This window comes from Podarcis muralis, chromosome 5 (genome assembly GCF_964188315.1).
Source record: "Podarcis muralis chromosome 5, rPodMur119.hap1.1, whole genome shotgun sequence".
NCBI classification, from domain to species: domain Eukaryota; kingdom Metazoa; phylum Chordata; class Lepidosauria; order Squamata; family Lacertidae; genus Podarcis; species Podarcis muralis.
The window spans coordinates 88,345,493-88,358,324 of NC_135659.1; the positions used below are offsets into that span (position 1 = coordinate 88,345,493).

Below are 12,832 nucleotides of genomic sequence, written 5' to 3' on the forward strand. Positions count from 1 at the left end.
TTCTTAACCTGAGACACTACTTTAGCTAATGGGGCCTCCTGCTGCCACCACGTGATTTCTGTTCTCATCCTGAAGCAAAGTTTTTCACCCAAGGTACTATTTCTGGGTTAGTGGAGTCAGTAACCTGAAGCATCTGTAACCTGAGGTACCACTGTATAAATATGTGTGTGTGTGTTGTGTGTGTGTGTACACACACACACACACACACACACACACACACACACACCACCAGAAGCTTTCCTTTTGGGAATTATAGGGACAGAACTACCCAAACTATATAGAAATTTATTCATGTATGCAACTACAGCGGCAAGAATGTTACTTGCCCAAAAATGGAAAGAAGAAAGGAATATGCAGAAATGGCGGAACTTACTGGAAAAATAAGAAAACAAGATACTTTTTATAAAAGAATGGAAATGGTTTATTTAATATTTACAAATAAACTGTAAACAGATAAGAACATTGGCAGGATTATTGTACCCTGAAGGATTATTCTAATAACCTGCAGTTTTATACGAGTATATATTTAAAGTAGATGAATAAATGAGTAAGTTAAGTTAATTTGGGATATGCAGAAAATATAAAAAATGAAGTTAAGGAACCGCAGAAAGAGGGGAAGGAAGTCAAATTTTGAAATGTTAAAATGATTGTACTATTATTGAAATGTACAAAATTGTAAATCATAAAGAAAGAAAGTGGGTATCTTTATCCCAGTCTGCATCCGTATTGGAACTATGTTTAAACTGTTCAGAGAGAGAGAGAGAGTTCATAGAATTATAGCTGGAAGGGACCCTGGGGGTCATCTAGTCCAACCCCAGGAGGTTGCCCACAAGTGCATGCAGACTCCATGCTGGAAAAGGCTCCCTACTCCTGCTTCAAGTTCTGTGAGGCACTGTATTCCACGAACAGCCTAAACTAACTAAACTGACAGTTGACAGGTAACAAAGAGCTCATAAACCGCTGCTGCAATTTTCTAACGGGAAAAAGCAGGAGTGCAATTGCTTCCACTCTCCAGGTTTGCTTACCTGGTACAAAGCCACACAAAGCAGAAAAAGCACAATGTAAAGAATTTTGTACAGGGCCACTTTGCCATTGAAGCTGACAATAAAGAACATGACAGAGCAGATGTAAATCCAGTATTTTACAAACATCCCCTGCAGAGCAGAACCAAGGATGCCCAAAAGAAGGTTTTGCGGATTGTCTGTTTCTGCAAGAGAAGTGGAGAATCATGCGGAAGTGTTATCAACATCGTTGAATGGTTCACAAGTATACTCTAAAATAAAACTACTCCTCTCCCTCAAAAAACTGTTTTTCTTTCTCACTTTTTATGCTTGCCTGTCACCTTCAAGGTTGCAACTCAAGAGGAATGCTCAACAAACATGCTGTCAGAAATCGCCCAGTGCTTAGAAGCAGACAAGACCCTTGCTTCCTTATTAAGCGCCTTTGCTGCCCGTTTGCTCTTCTGAACTAATTTTCCTGGGGTTGCCCCTGGACTGAATACAGATGGTAAAACCCATCTTTAGAAATACATATTAATAATAGTAGTAGTTCAGGGCTAACTTTACTAAGTATTAAATTTTCTTACCAGCCGCCCCATCTACTCTCACTCCCTTGAGCGATTCTTCCTCCTCTTTTCTCTGCCTTTGCTTTTGCATCATCCATTGCTTTAGCAACAGCCAGAAGGTAAACAGATATAAAATCTGTAATAAAAATCACACAGACATTTTAATAACAACAACAACCAACACCACCCCACACAACTGAGCCAACTCTAGACAGCTTAATGGAATTCTTTTATTGCATAGTTTTATCGTGGATGTTCCTATTTTAATGCTGTCAATGGGATTGCTTTATTGCCTACTTCAATTATGGAGGTTTACATTTTAACACTTGTGTCGTCGTCCTCCGTCCCACAATGCCGCCGCACGCAAAAGGGTGAGCGGGCTTGTAAACCACTCAGTATAACAGGCATACTGTATACAGTGGTACCTCAGTTTATGAACTTAATCCATTCCAGAAGTCTGTTCTTAAACTGAAACCGTTCTTAAACTGAGGCGCGCTTTCCCTAATGAGGCCTCCCGCTGCCGGTGACCATCCACTGTTCGGATTCGGTTCTTAGACCAAGGTAAAGTTCACAAACCAGGACACTACTTCCAGTTTTGCGGAGTTTGTAAACTGAATAGTTCGTAAACAGGACTGTTCTTAAACCGAGGTGTTGGGAAACTGTGTATGTGCAGCTACTCACACAGAGTCAGTTAAGGTTTGGCAGACAGCCAGAAGGCAATCTGAAGGAGTAAGTCTGCCTGGTGATAACAGAGACATGGAGACCACTCCCTGATTGGTCAAGTTCTCTCAAGGGAGTGATAATTAATGGGCTACTAACTGGAATTTAGTTAGTTCAGTGTTCGTGTTCAGAGTTCTGTGTGTCAGTGTAGGAGTTGTGAGTCGTGGCAGAGAGAGCTAGCATAAGATCCGTGTTCTGTTCCTGTAAATAGTCCACTGTATATAATAAACACCTAACTACAAGTTCCTGGTTCCTGCTTCGTCTATCCTGTCTGCAGCCAAGTCGCCAATTGCTTTCGTGGATTTTGTGTGTACTCTGCTAGGTCTGGCTAAGGTCCTGCAACTAGTCAGAAAGTTGCGAAACAACAAATAGGTTTTGCCAATAGGCAATAGGATTGCAACCATTAATTAATGAATAGATCAGCAACAATCTGCACAACTTTCCAAAGTCCCGCACACGCAGCTACATCCTCATGCAATTCAATTCTCAAATCTTTTTTGGCATATAGGCAAGATTCCAATAAGGTTCGGTACAATAAAATCGCTCAGCAAAAAACTGCATCTAACACTTAAGTTAATGTTGCATAACATTCACGGATCCTCATGGTGTGTTGCAGATACCTGGCTACTATCTCCATCTTATCCCCGTCCTGACTTATTGCCTGATACGTGTGCTTAGGATTGCAGCCTGAAAGTAGAACGCAGAACTGAAGGAAGCTCACCTTGACTCCTAGGTGGACACAGGGCAGGGAATAAGGCTTCAAATCCAAGTCCACGAGCAACGAGGCTGAAACTCCAGGAAACAGTTCCTCCTGGGAAACATGCAGGCCTGCAAAGAAATTGAGGACCACCAAGACATTTCCATAGGCAACAAGGAAAGGCGAGCTCCTCAAGGCGTAGAGGCGACGGTTGCGCAACATCCAAATGACACAAGACCAAATCAGCATAACAAAAGTCAGCCAGCTGACATAAGTGATGCTCCAAACCTGGAAATGCATACATAAGATAGACAGACAGATGGATGCACATAGAGAGACATATATTTTGGGTAACACTGCAGTCCCAAACATCATGTAATCCACAATATGGACTCCTAAAACTGTAGAAGAAGTCAAAATTAAGGCACACTTCTTCTAAACTATCTAGATCAGGGCCAGGGACCCTGTACCCTAATAAATAAAAATTAGCTGTACATACTTGCATGTTAAGGGATGTGTGTGGCTCTGTGGGTTAAACCACAGAGCCTAGAACTTGCCGATCAGAAGGTTGGCGGCTCGAATCCCCACAACAGGGTGATCTCCTGTTGCTCAGTCCCTGCTCCTGCCAACCTAGCAGTTCGAAAGCACGTCAAAGTGCAAGTAGATAAATAGGTACCGCTCCGGCGGGAAGGTAAACGGCGTTTCTGTGCGCTGCTCTGGTTCGCCAGAAGCAGCTTAGTCATGCTGGCCACATGACCCAGAAGCTGTACGCCGGCTCCCTGAGCCAATAAAACAAGATGAGCGCCACAACCCCAGAGTCGGTCACGACTGGACCTAATGGTCAGGGGTCCCTTTACCTTTACCTTACTTGCCTTTACCTTACTTTACCTTTCTTTACTTGCATGTTAATACTGATATCTGAAGGTATATAACTCTGAAATTGCTACATACATGTCTTTGTCTAAGGGTGCCTTCAGACTACATTACTTTCCAGGACAGATTCAAGCGCATATTGAAAATTTAAGTTTGCAGAGTCAGATTAAAGTGCTCTCTCACCGTAGCACCACAAATCCTTTTTTTTTAAAGTGATGATGTGGGACTAACCTCCATCTTTCCATGCACACAGAAGGAGGTTTTATTTCAGCCTGTATCTTACCATCATGACAATCAATGCAGTGATGTAGCTCTGATTCATAAGGAATCGTGCCAATGCTAAAAAGGTACTAGGCCTATTTCCTTCAGTGCCCTGTTCACCATCAGTTTCTGATGCATTTTCAGAGTATGTCTCATCTGCAAGAAATGCAAAACTTGTAGTAAAGAGTAAATTAACCAAAACAACAACAACACACACACACACACCAGTGTCTGGCTTCAGTTAATAAAGTTTTGGAGACTTTGCAGTGTTATATTTAAGCGCACCTCTCTCTTACCTGCCCATTTCCCTCTATAAATGACCCATCCAGCACCATGATCCTTTTCCCTTGGAAAATGTGTTTTGAAAAATGCAATGGCTAAAATAACATCAAGGGGCAGCCTAACATTCTAGGTTATAACTGCATCCCTTGATAATAACAAAGAGTTGTTGTTTGTTGTTCTTAGAAAGAAGAATAAGAGAAAAGTAAAGATGAAAAAAATTAAGAAGAGTAAGAGCAATTAGGCTTCTGTAATGTACTTCAGTCAATATGCCTACCAAGGTGGTTTACAACAAAGATTAGAGCCTGGATAGCTCAGTTGGTTAGACCATGGTGCTGATAACACCAAGGTTGCAGGTTCAATGCCTATATGGACCAGCTGCATATTCCTGCATTGCAGGGGGTTGGACTAGATGATCCTCAGGGTCCCTTCCAACTCTACAGTTCTGTGATTCTGTGATTCTGTGATTTTACACATTTAAAATCACAGAAGAATTCCACACCTTTCATCAACTGAAATCTTGGCAAACTGCAATGCCCCAGTGATGCAAAAATGACCATCCATTGAATAAAGCCTTACAAAGGGGCCATCGCACAGGAAATATACCTGAGAAGGAAAGGTTGTGTCCTTCATTGATGTAGGCATTCACGTCACAGCTACGATGACTTTGACACTGCAAAAGGAGAGTACTCTGAAAGCTTCCATTTGGAACATAAACCTCCTGAGCAGGGGGAAGGGGGGGGGGAAGGTTGAAATTTTTGATTTTGAACAACAGAGGCTTCACAAAGTCCGGGCTCAAAGTTGCATGAATACCATAACCCTAAGTGGGGAGAATTTCCAGAGGTACCACTTACTTTGAACAGGAAATGCATCACATTTTGTCATACCAGGGACCAGTGGGACAGTAGTGCTGGATCTCTACACGATGGCCCCCATAGCCACACACACGAGTGCAGACACACATATTAATGTGGAAATGGCAGTGGTGGACTTTGGGAGTCTCACATTTCAGCAGTGCCCAGTGTGATGCTAAAGTTCAGCACCCTCTCACGCTCCATTCTAAATAGTAGCAGCTCCCTGAGGCGTCCCCGAGGTTCTGCACCCAGTGCAACCAAACCGGCCGCTCTTCCCTAAATCCACCTCCCAAAATGGGATGGAATTGACTCATGATTAAATACATGTGAAATTGAGATGAGCTGGAGAAAAACTGATCCATCAATATACAGCCAAAATCCAATCAGAAAACAGACAGGCATTCCAGACCTCGAGAGATACAGCTGGCAATGCATGTCGTATTTGACTCTATCCCGTACCTTAGGAGGCAGAGCCCATCGCTGGAGCATCATGACCAGAGTGTAATAGAGGACAAGAAGGGCAAGAGGATTCAGAGCCACCGGCCAGCTGAGCTGGGGATGAACCTGGAGCTTCCAGGGCACAGTGATGTTTGTCTTAATAAGTGGCACTAAGCCCAGGACCCTAGAGAAATGGAGAAAATGGTGAAGAGGTTGCTGCTACTTGATCTTTGTGGAAACAGGAGAGGGAAAACAATAATGCCAAAGAAAGACTAATTTACCTGCAGCAGCCAACTCCTAGGGGCCGAGGTCCCTTCGGTCCCCCCAATAAAATATTTGAGGGGGGCAGCCCCCCCCCCAAGTTGATGGGCATTGCCATTAAAATGGTGTGTGTGATCCGTGTCATGAGCTTGATTATATGGGGCATGGCTTGCCTGGACCTGCCCCCCCCCATATTTTATTTAAGTTGGCACCCCTGATCATCATCACCGAATAAATGCAGCATCGCTTGTGTGAATGGGGCATCATATAGATCAAGGCCACAGGCAGAACTTTAATTTCACTGGTAATAATAATAATAATATATTTGTACCCCACCCATCTGGCTGGATTTCCCCAGCCACTCTGGGCAGCTTACAGTACATATAAAAACATACTAAACTTCAAACATTAAACACCTCCCAATACAGGGCTGCCTTCAGATGTTTTCTAAAAATCAGTTAATTGTTCATTTCCTTAACATCTGTTGGGAGGGCGTTCCACAGGGAGGGTGCAGGAACTACTGCCATTGGTGCTTGAATGGCAGGATCTGGTCAAATTGAAAGGCACTTTGATCCAGCAGAGGGAGGCTTCCACCAGCAAAATAGGGAGGGAAATTATTTATGTTGTGTCCAGGGCAGCTGTTTACCAGCTCCATCTGATATGCAGGCTGAGACCCTATCTGCCCGCGGACTTACTCGCCAGAGTGGTGCATGCTCTAGTTATTTCCCGCTTGGACTACTGCAATGCGTTCTACGTGGGGCTACCTTTGAAGGTGACCCAGAAACTACAACTAATCCAGAATGCGGCAGCTGGACTGGTGACTGGGAGCAGCTGCCGAGACCACATAACACCAGACCTACACTGGTTTCCACTACGTTTCCGAGCACAATTCAAAGTGTTGGTGCTGACCTTTAATGCCCTAAATGGCCTCGGTCCAGTATACCTGAAGGGGCATCTCTTCCCCCATCGTTCAGCTCAGACTGAGGTCCAGCGCCGAGGGCCTTCTGGCGGTTCCCTCACTGCGAGAAGCCAAGTTACAGGGAACCAGGCAGAGGGCCTTCTCGGTAGTGGCACCCGCCCTGTGGAACGCCCTCCCACCAGATGTCAAAGAGAAGAAGAACTACCAGACTTTTAGAAGACATCTGAAGGCAGCCCTCTTTAGGGAAGCTTTTAATGTTTAACAGACCACTGTATTTTAATACTCTGTTGGAAGCCGCCCAGAATGGCTGGGGAAACCCAGCCAGATGGGTGGGGTATAAATAATAAATTCAATTCAATTCAATTCTATTCTATTCTATTCTATTCTATTCTATTCTATTCTATTCTATTCTATTCTATTCTATTCTATTCTATTGTATGCTGATTCCACCTCTTTCTTGCAGCTGCCCCCTAATCTGTTCCAGGGGGCTGGGGGACCCTTCAGAACGATGTGGGGAGTGGGGAGATGCAGGGGGAGGGAGAATCATGGCAGATAAACCTTTGTTCTATCTCCATCGTCAGAGGCAGCATGGCCCTGTGTACTAGTTTCTGGGAGGCGCAAGTAGGAAGAGTGATGTTGCTCTCAGGTTCTGCTTGTGAGTTTCCCATAAGCACCTGTGAGAACATGATGCTGGACTTGACGGTTTAATCCAGGAGGGCTCTTATTTTTTTGATTGGTTATAAATGGAGGGAACACTAGTACATATACGGTAATCCTCAGTTCTTAACCGGAACCAAGGTCTGCTGTGCTTCCTCTTACATACCATCTTCTTCAGTGTGTGAGTTTGATCTTTTTACCTGGCATAAATGTCTTCAGGAGGAACCAGGTCCTGGAAGTATGGCAGCTGGTACAGGTAAAAAGCACCCAGGTGCCCTGCACTGAATATTGCAACCAAAACACACAAACTGTTGAAGGCAACTGGACTGATTGTCCGATGGCAAGACCACCAGGAGCACAGGCCTAGGAAGATGAAGAAATAAACTGCAGAAGTTGCCGAAGGTAGGATGATGCCTATGGATAAAGAAATGAAATGCAAAATTTTAGTTTTGCATGGAAAACTGCGTTTGGCTGTGTATGCAGCATGCATTTAAAGTGCGTGGAATTCTCCCAAAGAATCATGGGCAATGTCATCTGTTAAGGGGTGGGAGGGAATTTCAGTTCCATGAGGGGTAAACTACAGTTCTTGGGATTCTTTAGGGGAAGTCATATGCTTTAAATGTATGCATCCTTTGTCTCTGGCAGACTTACGACAATTTAGAACAGGAGGCTGCAGTCCCTCTCACATATTAAACATTTGTTGATAAAAACCGGAGAATATTACTAGAGGAGCATGCATGCACTGGAGAACTCTAATCTTGAGAGACAACTTGCACATGTGAATGGCCCATCAGAGAGGGAAATGTCACAGGTGGAGACTGACACACATCGCCTTGCATTACTTCCCCTCCCCCCTCAATAGAGTCCAGTTCAGCCATTCAGCTGTCAGTCATGAAACGCACAGGAAAATAGTGCAGAACATTTCTACCTGCTAAGCCCAACAGAAGCACAACGGCCAGTTTCCCAGCACTGCTGAATAGACCTTCACAAAGGATCCTCAAGGCTGCTAGGAACAAAGTGAGTTTCAGAAGGAATCTTTGTTGGCCGTTCTCCAGATTATCCTGCCCAGGTGAACCTTCCATTTCCTCGTCATCAGTATTGTCAGTTTCTGCTTCAGATTCCTGCAGATCCAGAAACAATGAAATAAGAATCAATTCATCCAGTTCGTCCAGTTCTGGGCACCACAGTTCAAGAAGGACACTGACAAACTGGAACGTGTCCAGAGGAGGGCAACCAAAATGGTCAAAGGCCTGGAAACGATGCCTTATGAGGAACGGCTAAGGGAGCTGGGCATGTTTAGCCTGGAGAAGAGGAGGTTAAGGGGTGATATGATAGCCATGTTCAAATATATAAAAGGATGTCATATAGAGGAGGGAGAAAGGTTGTTTTCTGCTGCTCCAGAGAAGCGGACACGGAGCAATGAATCCAAACTACAAGAAAGAAGATTCCACCTAAACATTAGGAAGAACTTCCTGACAGTAAGAGCTGTTCGACAGTGGAATTTGCTGCCAAGGAGTGTGGTGGAGTCTCCGTCTTTGGAGGTCTTTAAGCAGAGGCTTGACAACCATATGTCAGGAGTGCTCTGATGGTGTTTCCTGCTTTGCAGGGGGTTGGACTCGATGGCCCTTGTGGTCTCTTCCAACTCTATGATTCTATGAGGTAGCTCAGTCAGTAGAGATCTGGGGCCCAGAGCAAAATTCTTGGGAGTTGGGCCCACTTGACTGCCCCCTAATAATGTCTCTGGTTCTGAGACATCATAATGTAAGTATTTTGTCCTGCAGCATGGATATTGTTCTGATACTCTAGCAACCACTTCGACGTTTCACTTGGAACAAAAGCATGGTGTGCCCACAATGCCGTTTCACCTAGTTATCATGGTTGTTCTTCAAACTGCCAAAGTGTTCGATGTCCCTAAATAGATGAAGGCGATTGCTAGAAGAGAGATAAGCTCATCCTGAGTCTTTTGCAACCCAGTTTATGTCACACTTCAGCCTAATGAATGAGCAACCTAACTGAAGACAAATATATGAAAGCTCAGAATACAAAGCCTGGAAGTCGGTGCAAATAATCCATCATTAAATATTTCTCAGTCCGTGGCTCATCGTGCAAGATTAATGCATTCCAACTGGTTGTCCCTACTGAGAGGGATAAAGGAAAGCACACATCACAACTCGGGAGCTTAAGAAGATCCCTGCAGGTCTATCTAGCCTAGCATCCTGTTCTCCCAGTGGTCGACCATATGTGGGAGACACCCTTCTATGTCCTGTCCTAGTAACAATCCCTTTGTTTCAATACATCCAGCAGCTGATGTGATCCAGAAATAGGTAGTGTGAGGAGAGGAAATGTACTATAATCTAATAACATAGTCCTGCTAGAGCAGACCAAAGACTAGATAGTCTAGCATCTTGTTCTCACAGTGGAGAACCTGATGCATGCAAGAGGATTTGTGACCGCTCTCTCCCCACATGTGATTCCCAGCAACTGTTATGCAGAAATGTTCAGCTTCTGGCAGTGTAGGCAGCTCCTTCATTCCTAGTAGCCATCAAAAACATTATCCTCCATATATTTTGCCTAATCCTCTTTTTTTTTTTTTTGTTATTTAGTCATTTAGTCGTGTTCCAACTCTTCGTGATCCCATGGACCAGAGCACGCCAGGCACTCCTGTCTTCCACTGCAGTTTAGTCAAACTCATGCTGGTAGCTTCGAGAACACTGTCCAACCATCTCGTCCTCTGTCGTCCCCTTCTCCTTGTGCCCTCCATCTTTCCCAACATCAGGGTCTTTTCCAGGGAGTCTTCTCTTCTCATGAGGTGGCCAAAGTATTGGAGCCTCAGCTTCAGGATCTGTCCTTCCAGTGAGCACTCAGGTCTGATTTCCTTAAGAATGGATACGTTTGATCTTCTTGCAGTCCATGGGACTCTCAAGAGTCTCCTCCAGCACCATAATTCAAAAGCATCCATTCTTTGGCGATAAGCCTTCTTTATGGTCCAGCTCTCACTTCCGTACATCACTACTGGGAAAACCAAACCTTTAACTATAGGGACCTTTGTTGGCAAGGTGATGTCTCTGCTTTTTAAGATGCTGTCTAGGTTTGTCATTGCTTTTCTCCTCTTTTTAAAGCCCGCCAAACTTGTGGCCATCCCTATATCAGGTGAGAGCAAATTTACCATGTGCTGTGTGAAGAAGTTGTGTCTTTTGTCTGCCCTGAATCTTCTAACATTCAGCATTGTCCCAGAATTATGAAAGAGGGAGGAAAATATGCTCCCTATCCACTTTCTTATGCACCTCTATCACATCCTCCCTTACTTGACTTTTTTTTCTAAACCAAAAAGTCCCAAGTATTATAATTTTTCTCCATAGGTGAATTGCTCCTAACCCTGGATCATTTTGGTTGCCCTTTTCTGAAATTTAGCTTAAGAACATATGTATAGTTAGGATTTCCCCCACTAAGCAGATAATCCATGCAAATTTCCCACACTCACCAGATAGAGTGAACTATTTAAATTGTTTAAACCTTGGTCTATTGTTAGCTCAGTAATGAAATATTTGAAGAGTGGTATGCTTAATCTAGCCCATAATTCATTTATGCATTTAATGTGTTGTGTAAATGCATTTATATATTATGTAGGTTTCTGCTGGGTTTTGTTTCTCATATTACATAATAACTCAAAATAATAATAAAAAGGGAAAGCACTTGTTCTTCCCCCTTGCAATCCTTATTCATATGCTACAAGGGCAAGAAATCTGAACGCAGGTCTACATAATTACCATTTCCTCTTCCATCTCTTCTTCATCATCGCAAGGAAACAGGTCTTGGTTCCTTGGATGAAGCTGGGCTTTTTGGTTGAGAAGCTTGACCATCTTCTTGCAAAGTTGTGTGACTGTGAGACTGGTGAGAAACATTCCAATATCGGGAGCCAAAAGACAAATGATGTTCCAAGCATTGAGATTGCTAAACCTAAAGAAAAGAGGGTGCATTAGTATCCCGTAGGGTTAAAGGCTTTGCAGTCAAGAAGGGCAAAAATCTGCCCCACATTCAGTGCTCCGTATCTTGCTTAGATATCACTTTGGGGAAACATGCCCACCCACAATGTTCCTCCAACCAGGTGTACAATAGTTAATCAATATGCCATGCATAAAAATGAAAATGTAAGATAAAATTTAAGTCTTACCTCGGAAAACCAAAGTGGCACAGCACTTTCTCCCATAAGAAATCTTTTTTAAAAAAGGAAAAGAACCATAGTTATAGATTCAGTGGGGTGGTCAAGTTTGCTGATGATGCCACATTGTTCAGGGTGGTAGAAACAAAAGCATCTCTCTAATCTAAACTGGGTGAATGGATAGTAAAAAGGGAAACACAATTCAACACAGGCAAATGTAAAATGCAAAAACCTAACTTCCCAGTTGCTGGGAATTACAGATGGGCAGAATATTGCAATAGCATCTTTCTTAAATCATTCCCATATGATGTTGAGCAGACATTACCATTAGGTGGCAGGTAATGGAAAACAATCTGAAAAGCTGCTTGAACCACAAGGAAAATGAAGCTAGTGTAGGTGATTGCGCTAAGCATCTGCCCGGTGGACCCTGAAAAATAAAAATGTAGACTTTATTTTCATGGACCCCACCACCAAAAGAGAGAGCATAGGAAAATTTAAACTGGCTATACCTTTGAGACCCCACACCTCTGCCTTTTCTGGTGGCATTCTTTGAGGGGAAACGGAGAAATGTTAGAGGGTATGGAACTCCACTCCAGGAACTTTTGCAAGTTCTTAGGGTACAGGCCGGTCCTACCGTTAGGCAGAGTGAGGTAGCCACCTCAGGTGGCAGACACTGGGGTACCAAGAGTGGCAGCAAAACGTTGAGGGTGGGCAGAGCTGTGTGCGCACCCTCTAAGCTAGATCTTTCTTCTCAGGGAAGGTAGAGAATTCTGTCCTATCACCAGCGCTCAATTCAAATGCCACTCTGGTAGGCCTCTCTGTATGTGGAAATGGGGGGAAGGCAACAAAAAGTTTTGGGTCGGTCCCACTAGCGGGCTGTGTCCCTACTTCATGGAGTATAGTCCTCTGATTGAAGATGTCCTCTCTTTGAAGAGCTGTCTGTCTGGAACAAGTATTCTTCGTTTGTTTGTTTTTTGATTATGTATTTTTATATTGTTTATATTGTGAACTGCCCTGAGACATGTGGGTATATACAAATCTAATAAATAATAATAATAATAATAATAATGGTTTAAACAGGGCTATTTTTCAGCCGGAACTCGCCGGAACTCAGTTCCGGCACCTCTCAGGTGGGCGCCACTGCCATTAT

The 12,832-nt window shown here is 43.7% G+C and overlaps 1 protein-coding gene across 1 annotated transcript in view; it reads right to left on the reverse strand.

Moving 5' to 3' along the window:
* The window catches only part of LOC114599942 (piezo-type mechanosensitive ion channel component 2-like), a 54,428-nt gene extending 43,045 nt beyond the window's left edge, over window positions 1-11,383 (reverse strand). Inside the window, exons 1-9 of the mRNA XM_077929517.1 lie at window positions 11,291-11,383; window positions 8,452-8,644; window positions 7,724-7,886; window positions 5,708-5,870; window positions 5,001-5,115; window positions 4,138-4,271; window positions 3,006-3,269; window positions 1,586-1,700; window positions 1,026-1,207 (exon numbers count right to left, since the gene is read on the reverse strand). Of these exons, the coding sequence (XP_077785643.1) occupies window positions 1,026-1,207; window positions 1,586-1,700; window positions 3,006-3,269; window positions 4,138-4,271; window positions 5,001-5,115; window positions 5,708-5,870; window positions 7,724-7,886; window positions 8,452-8,644; window positions 11,291-11,383 (1,422 nt within the window). The remainder of the gene's footprint in view (window positions 1-1,025; window positions 1,208-1,585; window positions 1,701-3,005; window positions 3,270-4,137; window positions 4,272-5,000; window positions 5,116-5,707; window positions 5,871-7,723; window positions 7,887-8,451; window positions 8,645-11,290) is intronic.
* Window positions 11,384-12,832: the final 1,449 nt, after the last annotated feature.